Source organism: Thalassophryne amazonica, chromosome 3 (assembly GCF_902500255.1).
Source record: "Thalassophryne amazonica chromosome 3, fThaAma1.1, whole genome shotgun sequence".
Classification (NCBI taxonomy): Eukaryota; Metazoa; Chordata; class Actinopteri; order Batrachoidiformes; family Batrachoididae; genus Thalassophryne; species Thalassophryne amazonica.
The window spans coordinates 81,716,598-81,740,268 of record NC_047105.1 but is presented as its reverse complement, the minus strand read 5'-3'; the positions used below and the strand labels follow the sequence as shown (position 1 = coordinate 81,740,268).

General features: G+C 39.8%; 1 protein-coding gene and 1 non-coding gene across 3 annotated transcripts in view; both read left to right on the top strand.

The window, feature by feature from the left end:
- The window catches only part of gnl3 (guanine nucleotide binding protein-like 3 (nucleolar)), a 39,758-nt gene extending 17,589 nt beyond the window's left edge, over positions 1-22,169 (top strand). The window contains exons 7-16 of one of the 2 annotated variants that reach the window (XM_034166968.1): positions 4,816-4,919; positions 9,243-9,393; positions 10,573-10,660; positions 16,111-16,282; positions 16,497-16,502; positions 17,040-17,182; positions 19,669-19,805; positions 20,096-20,232; positions 21,400-21,472; positions 21,570-22,169. In XM_034166968.1, the coding sequence (XP_034022859.1) occupies positions 4,816-4,919; positions 9,243-9,393; positions 10,573-10,660; positions 16,111-16,282; positions 16,497-16,502; positions 17,040-17,182; positions 19,669-19,805; positions 20,096-20,232; positions 21,400-21,472; positions 21,570-21,670 (1,112 nt within the window). In that variant the 3' untranslated portion in view covers positions 21,671-22,169. Of the gene's footprint in view, positions 1-4,815; positions 4,920-9,242; positions 9,394-10,572; positions 10,661-16,110; positions 16,289-16,496; positions 16,503-17,039; positions 17,183-19,668; positions 19,806-20,095; positions 20,233-21,399; positions 21,473-21,569 lie in introns of both variants that reach the window. The other variant, XM_034166967.1, reaches the window with a different exon arrangement.
- On the top strand, positions 5,559-5,687 carry LOC117508066. The gene has a single exon (XR_004559976.1). It is a non-coding gene; the product is annotated as a small nucleolar RNA SNORA47 (small nucleolar RNA).
- Positions 22,170-23,671: the final 1,502 nt, after the last annotated feature.

The window sequence follows — 23,671 nt, the reverse complement described above, 5'->3', positions numbered from 1 at the left end:
GGCCGAAAACCAGCATTGAATGCCCATGACCTTCGATCCCTCAGGTGGCACTGCATTAAAAACCAACATCATTGTGTAAAGAATCTTACCGCGTGGGCTTAAGAACACTTCAGAAAACCATTGTCAGTTAACACGGTTCGTCAGAACATCTACAAGTGCAAGTTAAAACTCTACCATGCAAAGCCATACATCAACAACAGCCAGAAACATTGCTGCCTTCTCTGGGCCCGAGCTCATTTGAAATGGACAGACGCAAAGTGGAAAAGTGTGCTGTGGTTTGATGAGTCCACATTTCAAATTGTTTTTGGAAATCATGGATGTTGTGTCCTCCAGACAAAAGAGGAAAAAGACCATCGGGATTGTTACCAGTGCAAAGTTCAAAAGCCAGCATCTGTGATGGTATGGGGGTGTGTTAGTGCCCATGGCATGGGCAACTTGCACATCTGCGATGGCACCATCAATGCTGAAATGTACATCCAGGTTTTGGAGCAACACATGCTGCCATCCAAGCAATGTCTTTTTCCAGGGACGTCCCTGCTTATTTCAGCAAGACAATGCCAAGCCACATTCTGCACGTGTTACAACAGCATGGCTTCATAGTAAAACAGTGCGGGTACTAGACTGACCTGCCTGCAGTCCAGACCTGTCGCCCATTGAAAATGTGTGGTGCATTATGAAGTGCAAAATACAACAACCGAGACCCAAGACTGTGCGCTCGCATCATAATAAAGACTGCTCTTAACCCACCTGCAGTGGCTGCTTGTAGGCAGGGCTTCTCCGTAAAAAATTTCAAATAAAAGGAATAAAACAAAATTGACACACCAGCCAGTTTTGTCGGTACTGAAGTTTGCCCCCTGTTAACGCCCATCATGTGTACTCCACTCCATTGGGATCTGAAAGCACTACATTGGAATGGAGTATTTCATAGAGAAATTAATCTCATTTGTGTATATTCTTATATTAGTAGCAGAACATGTCAAAGGTGGTTAGTGACTGTCATGTCACCCACCAAATTGAGAGAAAACATTTCCATTCTATGAATTTGCTCTTAAGCTCCTTTCACACCGGGCTTACATAGTTGCCTTGTGCTGCGTATCAAGTATGTTGGAATGGCTGCATAAGTTGCGCACAGGGAGTAAAAAAAAACAAAAAAACCTTGCACGCTGGGGGGAGAAGCTTGGCTCCATGATGCTGTTTTTACAGACTGCCTGGACACGCAGATGGATTTGATACATTGGAAAAAGTCAGAATATATTATTTCCAGGAGTTAATGGACTTTATTTAAAGTGCCACAATCGTGAGAGAACTTAAGAAGGTGAAAGCGCCGTGGAGACGGCGATCGCGCGATCTGTCCATGAGGAGTTAGTGGACATGGAAGCTTGGCCGGCCGGCTTCGCTGCGCATGCATCATGGCGTCATGCATTAGCAGTGATTAACAGATTATTGCCTCGTTTCTGCTTAAAACTAACTTGAGAATGATTTAAGAGGTTTTACGTTGTCATCTCATGGTTAATAAAAACGTTATTCCGTTTGATCGCTTTGGGTATAGAGCATAGGTCTCAAACTGATTCCAGAAAGGGCCAAGAGGCTGCAGGTTTTCTTTGCAACCACCCACTCTATCACTTTGAGCTGATGGAATCAGTTAATCAGTGAAATCACCTGGTGGAGTGGGTGGTTGCAAAGAAAACCTGCACCCTCTCGGCCCTTTCTGGAATCAGTTTGAGACCTCTGGTGTAGAGAGTCAGACTGAGAGAGAGAGTCTCAGACGTGCTGCTGTGATTGCTCTCCCGTCTTTTATGTGGAAATGATTGTTGTGTAGCTTCATATATCTGTCGCTTAGATAGGTGGTGATTGGAGTGGAGTTTTAAGCAGAAACAAGGTGATCGGTGAATCGCGGCATGCGCTCCGAAATGACGCATGTGCAGTGAAAGCAGGGGGAGTGCTGAGCTCCTGACACCAGTGTGAAAGGGGCTTTACTTTATCTCAGGATGGAAAACCTGATGTGTAGGGGGAAAAAACCCAGAGGCTAATTAAAAGGGAATGAAGTGAGACTTATGAAAGTGAGACTTCTAATTGAATCGCTAAACGAATGGTGCGATATTTGTCACAACAAAGCATTCAGGCAGTAAAATTGAAGTCACTACTTTACAGAATACAGATCAACACAGAAAATTTTATAATTTCTAGCCTTTATTCAGCAATTTTAGAATTTCAGATCACTTTAACCCAAGTTTAAGTAAGTGCATCTTCAATTTCTATTTAAGCTAATGCCTGATGACGCATATTCATACTAAGCAAGATGGCGGTTCTGTGACAACAGCTCATGGGCTGTGTCCTCCAACTAGTATATAAAATAAAAATCAGTGATCCCTGCAGAGCTACAGGAGCCTGTTTACCTCACTAATCTTTTTAAATGCCATAGATCATAAATTACATTCAGTTGAAATATTCATAGACCTTAAAAAAGCTTTCGACACAATCAGTCATGATATATTAATCAATAAACTTGAATGGTATGGGATCAGGGGATTAGTGTTGCACTGGGTGAGAAGTTATTTGAGTAACAGAAAGCAATTTGTGAAGTTGGAGGAATATACATCATCATGCTTGGACATTGCTTGTGGTGTCCCACAGGGGTCAGTATTGGGTCCGAAACTCTTTACTTTATATAAATGATATTTTTAATGTGTCCAAGATATTAAAATTAGTATTAGACAGTTCGTTCACGTGCATGCGCACGCGCATCTTGCGGTCAAAGTAGGAAAGATTAAATATAACAGAACTCAGAACACAGACCTGCAGCTCAGCACAGTCTGTCTGCAGCCAAACTGCACTCTGATTCCTCTGTGCAGAGAACCTGCAGGCTGCGTTCTCACCTCCTCTCTGTCCCCTGCTGCGCACCTGACACAAACATTCCTGCGTCGTCACGACACCACAGGAAGCTCCAGGCAGCCCCGGTGTGAAAGGGGCTTTAGAGATTGTGCTCATGAACTATTTTGGACCTGTTGGTGCAGTATGACAGTAATAATAAAGATCTGAAACTTGAGATTGATTTTTCAGTTTTATTATGTTTGACAAACTCCCATTTTTCTTGTTTACCATATAATAAAACAGTTATAGACGTTTAATTTCGGTGTACCCGTGATTATGCGGACCTCGTCAGGATGAGGTTCACCTCGTCCAAGGCCTCGGTGAACTCCATCCTGACCAGGTCTGCATAATCACGGGTACACCTCATCAAAAGTCTATAATTGTATAATGTACGACACAACCATTATTCATACTGCAGAAAAGAGTTATAAGAATAATTCATAATACTGGTTATAGAAACCACACAAATTCACTATTCTTAAAATCAAAAATTTTTAAATTTACTGATCTGGTGCATTTTCGATCAGTACAAATCGTGTATAAAGCAATAAACAATTTACTTCCTGGAAATATTAAAAACATGTTCTTTAATAGAGTAGGGGATTATAATCTGAGGGGGGAGTTTATCTTAAAACATCAGTGGGCACATACAACATTAAAAGGCTTTTGTATTTCTGTTTGTGGAGTGAGGATGTGGAACAGATTGAGGGTGGAGCTCAAGCAATGTCCAAGCATGAACCACTTTAAGCAGCTGTATAGGTACATGTTTTTTTTTTTTCTAGGTATAAGGAGGAGGAAGGGTGTTGAGGGTTAGGGTGTTTTGTTGATCATTGTTTAGTTGTGTGCACTTTGTTTTTCTATCTTGTAAATATGTAGTATAAAATCACACGCATATGTATGTAGGTATGTTTATATATGTATGTATCTACACTAGAGATGTTTATTACATTTTATGTTATTTAAAACACCTCCGTGTTGATAACCATTTGTAAAATCCAGGCGGCTTTTGATGGCTTTCAGTGGAGTGAGTAAGAAATTGTTTAACAGCTGGGCATGTTCCAACTTGTCCTTAAGGCTTCCAACAGAGGTGTTTTTCCTGTGGCGGAGCGTCGCAGCGGCTGCGAGCCAATGCTGCAATCCGTCCGCACGTCTTTCATTAAAAAAATCTCCTTTAACAGTGGAATATCCGGATAAAATGCTGAAACCGACTTCTTCTGAAACTTCTCTGTTCTCTCACGACGTCCTGGATCAATAGAGCCTGAAATGTGGAAGTTTTCAGCTTGAAACAGGCTGACGACGGCGCCTGGGACCGCTGCGCGACGTCCCGCTTCGTGGGAAGTCCTTAAAGCGACAGTATCACCTCAAAATCTCTCATCAGCCGTTAAAATTTTCACCGAAAACCAGCTTAATTTTTAATCACAACAAAAGCCGTCTCAAGGCGCCTCACATAGAACGGTTCAACATAAAAAAAATTAAATAAAACTTAAAAAATTCAAATACATAATTAAAAACAGAAGTAAAAGAATAAAACAGATAAAAAAAATAAAAACTATTCATAAGAAAGAGAATAAAAATAGACTTCAAGTCTTGACTTAAAAATGTCCACGGACTCCGACTGCCTCACAGTCACAGGAAGACCGTTCCACAGAGCGGGTGCATGATAAGAAAAGGCTCTTTGACCCGCTGACATAGAAAACCTGTAAAGCCTACTTTTAGTACACAAAAAAATTCAGAAGAGGTATCGATAAGGAATCGGATCGATAATGGTATCTATCAATGAAATCTTATCGATACCCATCCCTAATACATATACAGTGGCCATTCTCTAGCTGTGAATGTTACATGAGCCCAGACAGAGAATCAGGGTTTTGATGGTAGGCAATGTGAGGTTGGCGTTAGCGCTCTCTAAGTCTTCTATTAACTATTTGGTGTTTGACATTTTAGACTTGGTTCCAAGACGGAATGTGGAGAAGTGGACGCAGTATTTACAACAGCAGTTTCCAGTTGTGGTTTTCAAACCATCAGCACATATGGAGCCAAAACCAGTGGTATGAGGTGCACTTACACATCATTGTCAGACTAACATTGGAGGCTTAAAGTCATGCTTTTTGTCACCGGCATTTATCAGACACCGACCAGAATGTACCATTTTGCATCTAGAAGACCTGCAACATTTTCATTCAGACTTGCAAGAAAAAAGAGGACTTATGTCCCTGCTTTGGGAGCAGTTTTGTTGTTGTTGGAGAGGGACTGTGTTATATAGAAATAACCCAGTCTGTCCATGAATTTTCTCACCACAAGTCCAACTAAAATGTTTGGTTGGTTTCAATGAAACGTCACACAATAGAAACACACCATGTCAAGATGTGCATGAAGGACAAAAATTCTGATCTGACATGTTCAAGGGAAGATGATTGGACTTTTGTGTAAACTTGTGTCCAGTCATCTAATTTTACCACAAGTGTAGTCGAACAAGTTGTTTGAAATATTTCACCTGAGCTACAAGTTGAAGTTTTCTAAACACATGGTTCAGTGATATTTCAAGAGTTTTTCTTTGTTTAAATTCTTTAGTTAAACCCCATGGTGCCCGTCAGAGGTAACCAACTTTTCCATTAAACCACATAATACTAAGCAGGCAGTTTAAAAGAAAAATTTGGAGATGATGCTGTACCAAACTGTAGATATTATGGAGGATTGAGAAGGTTGAACAGCTTGTACTGTGCTGTTAGAACTGGTTACAACCTCCAAGAATAACAAACAACACAATATGGTAGTTCTGTGGTTCACAGAACTGAAAAGGTGCTTGTTAACATAAAAATGTAGCTTAAATACTGATTTGGTAAAGAAAATGGTAATTCTGCTGCACATTAGTTGCTCTGCATTTTGATCATATGACTGTTTACAATATGGGCTCTATTGTTGGATGTTTTTTGTTTTTCATAGTGTCACTCAGGACAAAAAATTTAATCAGTGCAGTATTGATTTAGAATCCAGTCAGTCATGGACTAAGTGGTTGCATAATGTAATTGTACAGGGTAAGGAAATAACTACTTCTTGACACCATAGGCTAGAATAAAACCTGCATATTTACCTCAGTAAATTCAAAGAAACCTTCTAAAATTACTTTTAAAACACTTTAAAATTATACTGTTAGCCACTTACCTTGGCTGTCTGGTGGCGCTTATCTCCATGAGTTATTATATAAACAGGGCATATAAAAAGGGCAATCCTGGTGCAAAATCAAGGCTGGACACAAGATATAAAACTTACCGCATGCCCTGGACACATGCATGCCATGTTCAAAACATTCAAAAATTGATTTTTAAAATGACCGCTTTATTTGGGGCGGGGGATATCGAATATCATGCACCAACACCCACTGTTAAGGAGCGTTTACACATAGGCAAGATGCATTACGAATGTCATATTAGCGTCGTTCTTGGCACATTCCTGACATTCTTAATGTGACTTAGCGCATCTGAATAGGTTTCTTAATAGTGCATGTTGGTGCTTGATATTTGTGATTTTTGTGGAGCATGTTTTTGGCTGTCAAAAATCTTCCATGATTGTCACGCACCACCCTCATTTTGCCTCATGTCGTGGATGTCGCAACTAAGTGTGTTGATCCTTAATAGAGTGTGACAGCGTTCTTCTCTGACGTGTGCACAATCAAACCCTGCTGCGCTGCATTGTTTCATTGCTGCAGTATGCCAAAGGACAGTGACGCCAAGTAGGCTAAAAGTCTCATTCCAGTGCTCGCCAAGTAGGCTAAAAGTCTAATTTCAGTGCTCCTCAGCGTGCTCCTGCAGGTGTTCCACCTGCTGCATGTGCTTGATGTTTGGAAAAACGCACGAGAGCCGCGTGGAGCCACACATCTGGCTATCTCCGTCTCCTCCTTCTCTCTTTGCCACTCCACAGCACAGAGCCCAACTAAGCAGTCTCAAAGTTCTTATGGTGTGGATTTTAAGGAACAAACTGGAGCGATCTGAATTGTTCAGCAACTGACGGTTGGATGAATATGGCTGTGTGTGTGGAGACAATTCACCTCGTTCAGAACTTAATGATGCGCTGTTACGCACGATAGCGCGCAACAACGCAGAACATTATTCTTGATCGTGCTTAATGGTTCCTGATAATTCCCCAACAACATGTGCCATTAATCGTAACGCCTGGTAATATGTTGCAGCAGTTCCTGAGGACACCTGACGCCTCTGCCCCAAATCATCACATTCGTGATCAGCGGCCAAGAATGTATACTTCGTGGCATTCGTACGTGCCATCGTTATGTGTAAACGCAGTATAAAGAAACCTATTCAGATGCGTTAAGTCGTGTTAAGAATGTCAGGAATGTGCCATGAATTGCAGAAAAATGGCATTCGTAACATGTCCTGCCTATGTGTAAATGCAGCATAATGGAGCGGTTCTCTGTGCTATGCTCCTCCAACACACACGGGAATGGGATTTCTCTCTCTTTTCTCTTCCCTGCCTGCACCAATTAAAAGGGGAAAAAAACATGACTGTACCTTTATCAGGGCTATGATTATAGTGTTGTACTCTTCACAGTCATTCCAATATCTATTTACGTTTTTGCTCCATTTTACCCATTTTGGAAATTTACAATTTATATTTGCATTCAAGGGCAGCACGGAATTTTAGTGGTTAGCACTGTTGCCTCACAGTGAGAAGGTCATGAGTTTGATTCCCACCTGTGGTCTTTCTGTGTGGAGTTTGCGTGGGTTCTGTCCGGGTGCTCCAGCTCCCTCCCACATCCAAAGACACACAGGTTAGGTGGATTGGACATTTTAAATTGTCCGTGCGAGTGGGAGTGAATGTGTTAGTTTGTCTATATGTGGCAGTACGACAGACTGGCGTCCTGTCCAGGGTGTACCCCGCCTCACGCTCTGACTGCTGGGATAGGCTTCAGCCCCTCACGAGCCATAATTTGACTAAGTGGTTGAAGATGAGTGAGTGATATTTGCATTCTAGGTTATAAAAATGGTTTGTTAAACATATTTGTGGTTTTCACAGTAAGGAAAAAAAAAAGCCAACCTTTTTTCTTTTTCTTTTTTTTTCTATTTGAATTTTAGGTTTTCATGTGAATTTAAGTTCACTGTGTAAAGAAGAGAAAAAATATTCACAAAAAAGATGAATAATGTGTTGATTTTTTATTTTTTCCCACTATTGCTATAATTCAATCACAACTACAACCCCTGGCAAAAATTATGGAATCACCGGCCTCGGAGGATGTTCATTCAGTTGTTTAATTTTGTAGAAAAAAAGCAGATCACAGACATGACACAAAACTAAAGTCACTTCAAATGGCAACTTTCTGGCTTTAAGAAACACTGTAAGAAATCAGGAAAAAAAATTGTGGCAGTCAGTAACGGTTACTTTTTTAGACCAAGCAGAGGGAAAAAAATATGGACTCACTCAATTCTGAGGAAAAAATTATGGAATCATGAAAAACAAAAGAACGCTCCAACACATCACTAGTATTTTGTTGCACCACCTCTGGCTTTTATAACAGCTTGCAGTCTCTGAGACATGGACTTAATGAGTGACAAACAGTACTCTTCATCAATCTGGCTCTAACTTTCTCTGATTGCTGTTGCCAGATCAGCTTTGCAGGTTGGAGTCTTGTCATGGACCATTTTCTTCAACTTCCACCAAAGATTTTCAATTGGATTAAGATCCGGACTATTTGCAGGCCATGACATTGACCCTATGTGTCTTTTTGCAAGGAATGTTTTCACCGTTTTTGCTCTATGGCAAGATGCATTATCATCTTGAAAAATGATTTCATTATCCCCAAACATCCTTTCAATTGATGGGATAAGAAAAGTGTCCAAAATATCAACGTAAACTTGTGCATTTATTGATGATGTAATGACAGCCATCTCCCCAGTGCCTTTACCTGACATGCAGCCCCATATCATCAATGACTGGAAATTTACATGTTCTCTTCAGGCAGTCATCTTTATAAATCTCATTGGAACGGCACCAAACAAAAGTTCCAGCATCATCATCTTGCCCAATGCAGATTTGAGATTCATCACTGAATATGACTTTCATCCAGTCATCCACAGTCCATGATTGCTTTTCCTTAGCCCATTGTAACCTTGTTTTTTTCTGTTTAGGTGTTAATGATAGCTTTTGTTTAGTTTTTCTGTAGGTAAATCCCATTTCCTTTAGGCGGTTTCTTACAGTTCTTACTGAATGAACATCCTCCGAGGCTGGTGAGTCCATAATTATTGCCAGGGGTTGTAATAATTGCAAACTGCCTTTTGTTTGTTTTTAAGCAGAGGGAAGGAGCTGTTGCCATTTGAAATGCAAAGTGTTTGTGAGTCGGCAGTTGTTCTTTCTCTCCTTAGCAAGCTAAGAACAGCAACGTAATTGCCTACGATCCAGCCCGGGACATGTCGAGAGGAGCAGTGTGCTTTGGAAACACTTGTCTTCTGGAATTCCTTAAAAGTTATGCTACAATCACAAAGGCAGGAGGTTCACTCAAAGTTGGTGTAGTTGGTAAGCACTGTTCCCTTTTTGTCCACTCAGCACAACACATCAGTATGTGTGAGTTCATAAAATTTGTCAAATGTTGCAGAGCAAGAGCAATTGATGTATTTTAATTTTTCTAAATGCAACCTGCAGATGGCACACTTTCATGTCCTTCCCAGTGCAGAACCACAATGTGCTGTCTGTTGTGCACATGATGTCACTGTACACTTGAAAGCATTTCACAAATTTATGTCAAATTAAAATTGTAAACTTTTGGACCCATGCACTCATCTGGTTCACTCAGTGTCAGAAGTCTTGTTTCACAGAAAAAAAATTTTCAGTCATGAAATATGGCAAAGTTACAACAGATTACCTTACCGTGCATGTTGATTAATGGCTTAAGCCCCTTTCACACCGGGCCTGCTTCAAGTTGCATATGCTGCGTATCTAATGGCGCAGGAATGTCTGTCAGTTGCGTGCAGCATTGGGGAGAGTAGACTGCCTGGACACGCAGATGGAGTTGATACATTGGAAATAGTCAGAATACATTATTTCCAGGAGTTAATGGCCTTTATTACTGATTTCACTTGTGTTCTCTTCTGGTTTATCGTTTTTCCTGTGTCATGCTGCAGGTGTGCACTCTGATGTGTGTTCAAGTTTTTCTTTCTTTTGCAGCGCTGCAGGTGCGCGCTCTGATTTCTGTTATAGTTTATCATTCTTCCAGGAATCATAAATTGGCGTCAGGTAGCATGGTATTGTGTGTGTGTGTGGCATCCAGTCTCGTTAATTACCATAACGTTACCTCAGCTTGTGTGAAAACTAACTCCTTTTTGCATCCAGTGGTCTACGCCAAAAATCCATGAAAACAATTAAACATGTTTAATTTTTTGCATCCGTTTCACGTCACCTTTTGTGTTCCTCAGCGTATTGTGGCGTTAAGCTGCATAACTCGGCGTTGTCATGACGCCACATAATGCAACTGTATGTTGGCCCGGTGTGAAAGGGGCTTTAGATCATTGGACTTTCAGCTCAGATGGATAAATGATATCTTGCTGTGCAACAGGGGCAACATGAACCTCTGAAGACATGATCATCAAAATAGTGCTACACAAAGTGTCTGGAGTGATTACATCACATCCACATCCTGTGTTGACTTTTTCTATGACGCTTTTTCAAGCATGTTGCCTGAATTGTCATCTTTCGCAGGTTTTCCTAATGTGGGGAAGAGCAGTCTAATCAACAGTGTGAAGGGGGCTCTGGTGTGCAATGTGGGCATCAAGGGTGGTATCACAAAGTGAGTTAAGGAACAAATTATGTATGTAGCATTGACCATAGGTCAGGCACCCTTACCTTCTCTTATGATGGGCAATATGTTAGTCTGGACTAGCAACCAGTAAGCTGTATAGGGGAGGGACCACTGATTGGACTTCTTTTATCTTCAGTCTTCCAGCTGCACTGTCAAATGCAAAAAAAAAACTATGTCCCTTTTGGGCTCCTACAATCCCTGGCAATAATTATGGAATCACTGGCCTTGGAGGATGTTCATTCAGTTGTTTAATTTTGTAGAAAAAAAGCAGATCACAGACATGACACAAAACTAAAGTCATTTCAAATGGCAACTTTCTAGCTTTAAGAAACACTATAAGAAATCAGGAAAAATAATTGTGGCAGTCAGTAAACGGTTACTTTTTTAGACCAAGCAGAGGGAAAAAAATATGGACTCACTCAATTCTGAGGAATAAATTATGGAATCACCCTGTAAATTTTCATCCCCAAAACTAACACCTGCATCTAAAAAGGAGTGATCACACCTTGGAGAGCTGTTGCACCAAGTGGACTGACATGAATCATGGCTCCAACACGAGACATGTCAATTGAAACAAAGGAGAGGATTATCAAACTCTTAAGAGGGTAAATCATCATGCAATGTTGCAAAAGATGTTGGTTGTTCACAGTCAGCTGTGTCTAAACTCTGGACCAAATACAAACAACATCAACCAACCAGCTCAACTTTTTTTCTTATATAGCGCCAAATCACAACAAACAGTTGCCCCAAGGCGCTCCATATTGTAAGGCAAGGCCATACAATAATTATGAAAAACCCCAACGGTCAAAACGACCCCCTATGAGCAAGCTCTTGGCCACAGTGGGAAGGAAAAACTCCCTTTTAACAGGAAGAAACCTCCAGCAGAACCAGGCTCAGGGAGGGGCAGTCTTCTGCTGAGACTGGTTGGGGCTGAGGGAAAAAACCAGGAAAAAGACATGCCGTGAAGGGGGGCAGAGATCGATCACTAATGATTAAATGCAGAGTGATGCATACGGAGCAAAAAGAGAAAGAAACAGTGCATCATGGGAACCCCCCCACAATCTACGTCTAAAGCAGCATAACCAAGGGATGGTCCAGGGTCACCCGATCCAGCCCTAACTATAAGCCTTAGCGAAAAGGAAAGTTTTAACCCTAATCTTAAAAGTAGAGAGGGTATCTGTCTCCCTGATCTGAATTGGGAGCTGGTTCCACAGGAGAGGAGTCTGAAAGCTGAAGGCTCTGCCTCCCATTCTACTCTTACAAACCCTAGGAACTACAAGTAAGCCCGCAGTCTGAGAGCGAAGCGCTCTAATGGGGTAATATGGTACTACGAGGTCCCTAAGATAAGATGGGACCTGATTATTCAAAACCTTATAAGTAAGAAGAAGAATTTTAAATTCTATTCTAGAATTAACAGGAAGCCAATGAAGAGAGGCCAACACGGGTGAGATATGCTCTCTCCTGCTAGTCCCCGTCAGTACTCTAGCTGCAGCATTCTGAACCAACTGAAGGCTTTTTAGGGAACTTTTAGGACAACCTGATAATAATGAATTACAATAGTCCAGCCTAGAGGAAATAGATGCATGAATTAGTTTTTCAGCATCACTCTGAGACAAGACCTTTCTGATTTTAGAGATATTGCGTAAATGCAAAAAGGCAGTCCTACATATTTGTTTAATATGCGCTTTGAATGACATATCCTGATCAAAAATGACTCCAAGATTTCTCACAGTATTACTAGAGATCAGGGAAATGCCATCCAGAGTAACGATCTGGTTAGACACCATGCTTCTAAGATTTGTGGGGCCAAGTACAATAACTTCAGTTTTATCTGAGTTTAAAAGCAGGAAATTAGAGGTCATCCATGTCTTTATGTCTGTAAGACAATCCTGCAGTTTAGCTAATTGGTGTGTATCCTCTGGCTTCATGGATAGATAAAGCTGGGTATCATCTGCGTAACAATGAAAATTTAAGCAATACCGTCTAATAATACTGCCTAAGGGAAGCATGTATAAAGTGAATAAAATTGGTCCTAGCACAGAACCTTGTGGAACTCCATAATTAACTTTAGTCTGTGAAGAAGATTCCCCATTTACATGAACAAACTGTAATCTATTAGACAAATATGATTCAAACCACCGCAGCGCAGTGCCTTTAATACCTATGACATGCTCTAATCTCTGTAATAAAATTTTATGGTCAACAGTATCAAAAGCAGCACTGAGGTCCAACAGAACAAGCACAGAGATAAGTCCACTGTCCGAAGCCATAAGAAGATCATTTGTAACCTTCACTAATGCTGTTTCTGTACTATGATGAATTCTAAAACCTGACTGAAACTCTTCAAATAGACCATTCCTCTGCAGGTGATCAGTTAGCTGTTTTACAACTAACTACCCTCTCAAGAATCTTTGAGAGAAAAGGAAGGTTGGAGATTGGCCTATAATTAGCTAAGATAGCTGGGTCAAGTGATGGCTTTTTAAGTAATGGTTTAATTACTGCCACCTTAAAGGCCTGTGGTACATAACCAACTAACAAAGATAGATTGATCATATTTAAGATTGAAGCATTAAATAATGGTAGGACTTCCTTGAGCAGCCTGGCAGGAATGGGGTCTAATAAACATGTTGATGGTTTGGATGAAGTAACTAATGAAAATAACTCAGACAGAACAATCGGAGAGAAAGAGTCTAACCAAATACCGGCATCACTGAAAGCAGCCAAAGATAACGATACATCTTTGGGATGGTTATGAGTAATTTTTTCTCTAATAGTCAAAATTTTGTTAGCAAAGAAAGTCATGAAGTCATTACTAGTTAAAGTTAATGGAATACTCAGCTCAATAGAGCTCTGACTCTTTGTCAGCCTGGCTACAGTGCTGAAAAGAAACCTGAGGTTATTCTTATTTTCTTCAATTAGTGATGAGTAGAAAGATGTCCTAGCTTTACGGAGGGCTTTTTTATAGAGCAACAAACTCTTTTTCCAGGCTAAGTGAAGATCTTCTAAATTAGTGAGACGCCATTTCCTCTCCAACTTACGGGTTATCTGCTTTAAGCTACGAGTTTGTGAGTTATACCACGGAGTCAGACACTTCTGATTTAAAGCTCTCTTTTTCAGAGGAGCTACAGCATCCAAAGTTGTCTTCAAAGAGGATGTAAAACTATTGACGAGATACTCTAACTCCCTTACAGAGTTTAGGTAGCTACTCTGCTCTGTGTTGGTATATGACATTAGAGAACATAAAGAAGGAATCACATCCTTAAACCTAGTTACAGCGCTTTCTGAAAGACTTCTAGTGTAATGAATCTTATTCCCCACTGCAGGGTAGTCCATCAGGGTAAATGTAAATGTTATTAAAAAATGATCAGACAGAAGGGAGTTTTCAGGGAATATTGTTAAGTCTTCTATTTCCATACCATAAGTCAGAACAAGATCTAAGATATGATTAAAGTGGTGGGTGGACTCATTTACTTTTTGAGCAAAGCCGATAGAGTCTAATAATAGATTAAATGCAGTGTTGAGGCTGTCATTCTCAGCATCTGTGTGGATGTTAAAATTGCCCACTATAATTATCTTATCTGAGCTAAGCACTAAGTCAGACAAAAGGTCTGAAAATTCACAGAGAAACTCACAGTAACGACCAGGTGGACGATAGATAATAACAAATAAAACTGGTTTTTGGGACTTCCAATTTGGATGGACAAGACTAAGAGACAAGCTTTCAAATGAATTAAAGCTCTGTCTAGGTTTTTGATTAATTAATAAGCTGGAATGGAAGATTGCTGCTAATCCTCCGCCACGGCCCGTGCTACGAGCATTCTGACAGTTAGTGTGACTCGGGGGTGTTCACTCATTTAAACTAACATATTCATCCTGCTGTAACCAGGTTTCTGTTAGGCAGAATAAATCAATACGTTGATCAATTATTATATCATTTACCAACAGGGACTTAGAAGAGAGAGACCTAATGTTTAATAGACCACATTTAACTGTTTTAGTCTGTGGTGCAATTGAAGGTGCTATATTATTTTTTCTTTTTGAATTTTTATGCTTAAATAGATTTTTGCTGGTTATTGGTGGTCTGGGAGCAGGCACCGTCTCTACAGGGATGGGGTAATGAGGGGATGGCAGGGGGAGAGAAGCTGCAGAGAGGTGTATAAGACCACAGCTCTGCCTCCTGGTCCCAACGCTGGACAGTCACAGTTTGGAGGATCCAAGAAAATTGGCCAGATTTCTAGAAATGAGAGCTGCTCCATCTAAAGTGGGATGGATGCCGTCTCTCCTAACAAGACCAGGTTTTCCCCAGAAGCTTTGCCAATTTTCCAACATGGAAAGGTTGTTAAAGGCAAACATACTGGTAGACCAAGGAAGACATCAAAGCGTCAAGACAGAAAACTTAAAGCAATATGTCTCGAAAATTGAAAATGCAAAACAAAACAAATGAGGAACGAATGGAAGGAAACTGGAGTCAACGTCTGTGACCGAACTGTAAAAAAACGCCTAAAGGAAATGGGATTTACATACATACATTCTTTTGTTTTTCATGATTCCATAATTTTTTCCTCAGAATTGAGTGATTCCATATTTTTTTCCCTCTGCTTCGTCTAAAAAAGTAACCATTACTGACTGCCACAATTTTTTTTCCTGATTTCTTACAGTGTTTCTTAAAGCCAGAAAGTTGCCATTTGAAATGACTTTAGTTTTGTGTCATGTCTGTGATCTGCTTTTTCTACAAAATTAAACAACTGAATGAACATCCTCCGAGGCTGGTGATTCCATAATTTTTGCCAGGGGTTGTACATCAACATTGGGGTGCAACGTGGTGACTGATTTTTAGAATGACTGTTTTTTTGTTTGTTTTTGTTTTATTTTTCTGCTCGCAGTGAACATCCCGCCAACCAGCCCTGAATTGGGACAGATACTGGCCTCTCTCTCCTAGCCTGTGATTGGTTGGCAGCCAAGACACTGACGTCAGCCCATGCGTCAGCCTCACGTTGATGTGACGCGAGCGCTTCTCTCCTGATAGTCGTTTAGGAGAGGGAATTCCACTGCTGCTCTACTATTGGTCATTTAGGGGTGGGAACTCTAACTCCAGAATGGAGGCCAGTATCCAGCCCAATTCATAGCCGGGCCAGATGTCGGGCTACGCAATGAGTCTCTGCATCTGTTCCTCTGTGTCTTGTGTGCACTCTGCTGGGGGGGTTCAGCCTGCTGTGTGTTTGAATGTCTCACTGCAAGTTAATGACACAGCCAGAGTGCAGAGTTTTAAGGCCCTGTTACAACCAGCGTATGCTGACCATATTTAAAAAAAAAAAACTGCATAGTGTGGTTGATTACTGACATTTTTTCTGGTGATATTCTTAAATTTCAGTTGGTGCTGTTTGGGGAAAAGCATCTGGTGGCTGGAAAAGTGCTAACATTGTTCCCTGATCCCACAGGTCAATGCAGGAAGTACGCATCTTGGACAATATAAAGTTCATAGACAGCCCAGGAATTGTGGCATCATTGTCCAACCCACCAGCATCCATGGCGCTGAGGAGCCTCCAGGTGGAGGAGAGCAAAGAAAAACTGCTGGAGGCTGTGCAGGCTCTTCTTAAGCAATGTGACAAGTTCCAGGTAGGTTAATTGGTCAGCTCACCTTATCAAGGTGAAGTTCTCCTCCTGGATTCACCTTAGTGCAGCAGATAACTGAAACAATCCTTCAAATGGTGATACAAGCACCAAATTCGGCACAAACACTCCTTAGACATTACTCTTTTGAAAAAACAGAGTAGCCACTTGAATTTTCAATAGGCAGCCAGGAAGGGGTCAATTGAAGAAATACACAGAGGTCAAAATTTAAAAATGCTCCATTCATATTGAAAACTATACATTATTTGTCTGAACCTAAAGATTCCAAAAATGTATAGTTTCAACTATCTACGAGTAAATGTTATGGGGTATTAACAGCAAGAATGGTGACAAAGGTCAATTTCAGGGTGTACAGAGGTCAAAAGTTAAAGTTGTTCCAGTCTTGGTAAAATGTGGTGCATATTATTGGTTGAGTTAATGGGGTTTCAGAAAGGAATAGTTTGTACCATGAACCAGTTGACCAATTTCATTCATATTTTGTGTAACGGTATACTTGGGTGATCAGGAGATGACTTGTTTAAAAATGGGGTCATTGTTCCAGATGTACAAAGGGTTTTTTTTTTTTTTTTTTAAATAGAGTGAAGACAAGTGCAGGAAGTGTGTGTGTGTGTGTATATATATATATATATATATATATATATATATATATATATATATATATATATATATACACACACACACACTTGTAAGTACTGATGTTAATGACATTTAATGATATCTGTCCTCATTGTTTCAGATTATGATGATGTACACTATGCCAGATTTCAGAAACCCTTTAGAGTTTCTGACTTTGTTGGCCAAAAAACGAGGTTATCTGATGAAAGGTGGAGTCCTGGACATGAAGCAGGCTGCCACAGCTTTCCTTTCTGATTGGACAGGGTGAGTGTTGACATTTTTCATGGATAGATGAGAAATCATGTGTCACTTATTAAACAGTGCGAAAATGAAGACAAAATGCAGTTCTGAATGTCATTATGAGGACTTATAATCCAACTCTGATCCAAGCACTGTACCGAGCTTTATGGAATGGTGTAAGAATAATTTGGATTCAATTTTTAAATATTTACAGCTGTGTACTGCAGGCATGGGGTTTAAACCAGACCTTCACGAGCTGCCCAACAGAGAAATGTACTTGAACGTTTTTTGTTTGTTTGTTTTGTTTTTTGCTAACTTATAGCAGGGGTGTAGTTCTTCGGCATAAATCCGGCTTCAGGGGTAGAGAAAGCCATCCGAGATCACGGACCATTAATTTTTGGCCTACGTCTAGTAGATATTTTCCCCTACTCAACCGATGTTTAGTTAAAAATCTTGTTGTTCTTGTGATTGAAAGTGTTAACATGTCTGACTTTTTTTTTTTTTTTTTTCAAACTTGCACCTTAAATAGCTGAAATAAATCGATTAAATCACTTTATTCTTATTTAAAAAAAAAAAAAAAAAAACCATGGGGAGTCAGGTTTGCCTGCACACGCCCAGGTTTTTTTTTCCTTCTTTATAAGAGTTTGGTGTTTACATTCATTCTACATAGTTTAAAAAAACAACAACAAAAAAAACGATAAAATGTTAACACTTTTCTTTATAGCAGTTCTGTCAGAAAGTGTTGGGACTATATCTAAAATGAAGATAAAAATAAAAATGCTACACTATTCCCAGTTTCTCCACTCATACCCACAGAAGCCAAACGTTCTTCCAGAGTTGTCTTGGTGGCTTCCCTCACTTGTCTCTTTCCAGCATGGACATCTATTTATTGAGAACTGCCTACATGACCCTGATTTACCATAAAATACCACACTGTTTGTATTTTTGAATGATTGATGTAATTTAAGTCTAAGAAATATTCAGTGAGTTGGAAATGTTCATGGATTCATCCCCTGACGTTTGTCAAGAAAACTGGCTGTAAAAATGATTAATTCTTACATTTAGAATAAACTTCCCTGTCCCAACCCTTTTTTGTTTCTTGGAAAATGCTGCAGACCTTAAATGTAGGAATGGATATATATTAACAAATAAAGTAAAGCTGACCACACAAAACATGAAATGTGTTGGTTTCATACAGTCTGTAGTAGATAGAAGTCAACGAAAATGTCAGGATCATTATCGGTCTGTATTTTATTAAATGTATTTAAGTAATATCACTGTGTGTGTGTGTGTGTGTGTATCTTGGGTTGTGGGTGTCACTGTGTCATGGTAGGTGCGCCGTATATTTTCCTGTTTTTTTTTTTTTTTTTTGTCCTTTACCAGTCACACCTATGTAATACCCATCAGGAGATGTCACCTTTCCATTGTTAACAGACATATGGCCATACAAAATAATGCTTGCTTTTTTTTTAAAATCAGTACCACTGAGTATTGTAACACGCACACACGCAGCTTGACACTTGCACGATTTTGAACCCACACTACCAATGCGACCCAATTTGTCCCTCTTGAGGCCACTCTATATAAAATAATCATTTTGTAGCCACTACTTATTTTAGCCACCAGGTGTCTCTGCCTGGCTGATTGTCCGTGTGAGCAGTCCCGGGTCTAAATTGCAGCCTCCTGCTCCAGCAAATGTGCTGATGTACAATATACTGGTAATTTGACTCCTGAGGGAGCAACCCCCTCTGGTGATGTTAGAAAAAGGAAATCCGCGGTGGAGTGTTACCTTAAAATCTTAAGATGAAATGGCATGCCACAGTGTCAAGTTGCAGAGGAACGATGGTCGGTGGCGCACTGCTATGATTTTGATTTAGCACTGCATTGATTTCTTACCATCCCATCATAAGATATTGAGAACCTTTAGCTAGACGCTACATGACAGATGTAAAGCGATTGACTTTGGTTCGCCACACCCACTGATATGTGTGAAACTTAGAAATTACAGAGCAAGCAGCATTTTGTTAATACTCGCCTGCCTTGTTTAGGCGCCAGGTCTATACACGGTTCGAAAAAAATAATCGTCCGGGCTATTAATCAAGGAAATACGGTAGTGAAAGCTTTTTGTCTGTTTTTTTTTTGTTTTTTGTTTTTATCTTAGTGTGCTGATGTAGTTTTGGTTTTAAATTTGAATGTTTGCTTTTCTATTTTATTTCTGATTTCTTGCATATTAAGCAGTTTTAAATTGTAAAACACTTTGAGTGCTTGAATTGAAAGCCATTCATGAATTAGATTTGATATGCACTCTTACTGGAACTAGAAAAAAATAAAACTCAATGTGCCACTACCCCGGCCTTGTTTTTCTCAGGATAGAGTTAATTACGACCTTACTCGACCTTACTATTGTGAAATGTCTTGGTGCAGCTTATGTTGTGAATTGTGCTGTGAAAATAAGTTGAATTAATTCACTTCAACTTACAGAAGACTCTGATTGGTTTTGTTTCCCTCAGAGTTAAGAGGCGCTACTACTGCAACGTACCAGAGAGCCAAAGCCGTCCATCCTACCTGTCAGACGACTTGTTGTCTGACATGCAGAAATGTTGGGATCTCAAAAAACTAAAACTAGGAAATGAGGAAACCTTTAAAGGTACAGACATTTAATTTAAAACATTCAGTAGGATTTGTTACTGCCTCTGTATTGTGTGTGTTTGTATTTGAGAGACATAGAACATACGAACATGATCACTGAAGGGCATCAAAGGACTTTTCGATAACTATTTTTAAGCTCCATTATAGTTAGTGAAGTGTTAATGTATGAGGTTTAATGTGATGTTGCATGTATTGTGACCTCTTGACAGAGTTGTTACATTTGTCAGTGTACTGTAGCCATTGAAGTAATGCACTCACATCTGACTGTTGCTGACTACTATTTTGTAGGTGTTAAATTTTCCAGCTATGCCAGCAGTCTGACTTTAATCTCCAAAGGACCGACTGCTGGAATCTTGAGTGTTAGTGACTTCCCACAGGGAACCCTTTGCGCTTCATCAAGAGAGAGAGCTGAGAAGAAAGATGAGGTAACTACAGTAAAACTCGCATATAATGGATTTAGGGGAACCACCAAATTTTGTCTTACCACAATCCGCTATATTTACAAAATGAACAAAATCCATTACATGTATAATACAGACCAAATCTACTATTTGGCACTTTAACATTTCCCCATTATCCCCATGGCAGCCCCCTGTACTTCCCAGAATGCCTTCCAGAAAGAGTTCCAGCATTTCAAAGCCATGTAAACAATCGCTAGTGAGGATGTGGATGGCACCTATTCAGAGAGTTCATGAGCGATTGTGATGACACGTATCCCACGTTGAGAGGGTTATCTAGAAGAGTGTGTAGCACCTGTGATGAACTTCTGATGTGCCCCCATGTTGTCTTGTCTACACAGACCTTTTTAGAGCAGTTCCCTGTAGTCTCAAGGATTAAATATCCAAAAAAAAAGGCTTTTGCTACTTATTGTCAAAAGTACTTTTAAAGGACTCTGTCCCAGGGTACCTCCAACCTGTTCATCAAGTTATCTGTGAAACAGTAGATGTAAAGAGTGTTCCCAGATCTGCTATTGTTGTGGATCCCCTTCAAAACATAGCAGCTTTTGTTGCAGTTGCCTAACAACTTTTTCATCATTACTTATTTGCTGACTTAGAGATGAGGTTAAAACAGAACCTCTTTGAAAAAAAATTGTAAATTGAAATGTCATGTACATGAAAGGTCAAATACTTTTTTTTCTTTTCTTTTTTTTTTACCATGGTCATATTACAACATTGTTAGCAGTCAGGTCTCTATTCTGTGCTCAACTTTGACACTTGTGTCATATGAAAGATGACAAGTCTCCTTTGTACAAGAAATCTATCAGTGGGACTAACCTGGTTATATAAAGTTTAAATTAAATTAAATCTACATGACCTCCCGCAGAATAGAATTGTACGAGTTGGGTTGATGAATAAATGCTACACGCAGTATAAAAAGGAACTCTCTCTCCTCCTGGAGAAGTGCGCCTTTAATGGCTGCTTTAGGTAATGGCAACAGTCTGCTCTGCCTAGCATGGAAATGAGGACAATAATATGAGTCTTGACATACTGATGAAGACTTCTAATCCAACTCTGATCCTGCTGGGTGTTGTGATTGATAGTGGTGTAAATCTTAAGGATTGTTGGCATTATTAGTGTTTGCTTTTCTTGCAGTCTGAGTTCACTGTTGAGAAGTCTGATAAAGCAGCAGAAGATGGAGAGCACCCTCAGACATCTGTTAACAAAAGTAAATTTCACTTTACCCTTTCCTTACATTTTATTTCACAAGTCTGTCGGCTGTTTTTTTTTTTTAAACTGCATTTTATTCCATCTTGTCATTCCAGAAAAAGACGGCCAAGTACAGTTCTCACATGTCCCAGTTGACATCAACCTTTGTACAGTTCAAACAGATGATGCTTATGACTTCAACACTGATTTTCATTGAGCGTTATGCTGCTTCTGAGCCAAGAACCTCAGCCCAGGTGGTCTTGTGGACATGCAGACCAAAGTCCATATGCATATAACGGTGACTGTTTAAGGCTGGCAGTTGTATGCATTAAAATCAGAAAAATACATACACCCTTTGATAATCTCATTTAAAGCATTGCCAAACAAATGGTTCTGGACTTGTTTTTTCTCTCTCCATCTCATTGTGAAAGGTTATATGCAAAATCTTTGTCTTCAGTCCAGCATTTGTTTATAGATGTACACAGACACCCTCTGAATTGGTTCATTGTTCTGCAATTACCTGTCTGCTCAAATGGTCTGTCAGAAAAAAAAAAAGGCTGACTCATTAGTGAAAATGTCGTTGCATCAATTGTCATGAGTTTCACGAAAAATATTCAAGGAAATATCAAAACAGAATAAATGGCAGTTATTTAAAATAGTTTTTAACCTGATCTTGACTGAAGTGCATTGTAAAAAAAAAAAAAAAAAAAAAAAAACTTTGCAGGCAGGACTGCACGAGTTCATGTTCTGACTTTAACATTTTCTATATGCCACTTTCTGTGGAAAACCTAAATTTAATTCTGAACTTGTGATAAACTGCCTCACACTGTTAACAGGGAAAAATTGGTGTTTAATGTTTACAAAGTGCTGCATTTCAGCACTAAGTGCTGAATAGTTAATTACTGACTGAAATGTGGGTGAAAAGCATAGAGTTACATATGACATTATATGTAACTACAACCCCTGGCAAAAATTATGGAATCACTGGCCTCGGAGGATGTTCATTCAATTGTTTAATTTTGTAGAAAAAAAGCAGATCACAGACATGACACAAAACTAAAGTCATTTCGAATGGCAACTTTCTGGCTTTAAGAAACACTATAAGAAATCAGGAAAAATAATTGTGGCAGTCAGTAATGGTTACTTTTTTAGACCAAGCAGAGGGAAAAAAATATGGACTCACTCAATTCTGAGGAATAAATTATGGAATCACCCTGTAAATTTTCATCCCCAAAACTAACACCTGCATCAAATCAGATCTGCTTGTTAGTCTGCATCTAAAAAGAAGTGATCACACCTTGGAGAGCTGTTGCACCAAGTGGACTGACATGAATCATGGCTCCAACACGAGAGATGTCAATTGAAACAAAGCAGAGGATTATCAAACTCTTAAAAGAGGGTAAATCATCACGCAATGTTGCAAAAGATGTTGGTTGTTCACAGTCAGCTGTGTCTAAACTCTGGAACAAATACAAACATGGGAAGGTTGTTAAAGGCAAACATACTGGTAGACCAAGGAAGACATCACAGCGTCAAGACAGAAAACTTAAAGCAATATGTCGCAAAAATCGAAAATGCACAACAAAACAAATGAGGAACGAATGGAAGGAAACTGGAGTCAACGTGTGTGACCGAACTGTAAGAAACCGCCTAAAGGAAATGGGAGTTGCATACAGAAAAGCTAAACGAAAGCCATCATTAACACCTAAACAGAAAAAAACAAGGTTGCAACGGGCTAAGGAAAAGCAATCGTGGACTGTGGATGACTGGATGAAAGTCATTCAGTGATGAATCTCGAATCTGCACTGGGCAAGGTGATGATGCTGGAACTTTTGTTTGGTGCCGTTCCAGTGAGATTTATAAAGATGACTGCCTGAAGAGAACGTAAATTTCCACAGTCATTGATATGGGGCTGCATGTCAGGTAAAGGCACTGGGGAGATGGCTGTCATTACATCATCAATAAATGCACAAGTTTACGTTGATATTTTGGACACTTTTCTTAACCCATCAATTGAAAGGATGTTTGGGGATGATGAAATCATTTTTCAAGATGATAATGCATCTTGCCATAGAGCAAAAACTGTGAAAACATTCCTTGCAAAAAGACACATAGGGTCAATGTCATGGCCTGCAAATAGTCCGGATCTTAATCCGATTGAAAATCTTTGGTGGAAGTTGAAGAAAATGGTCCATGACAAGGCTCCAACCTGCAAAGC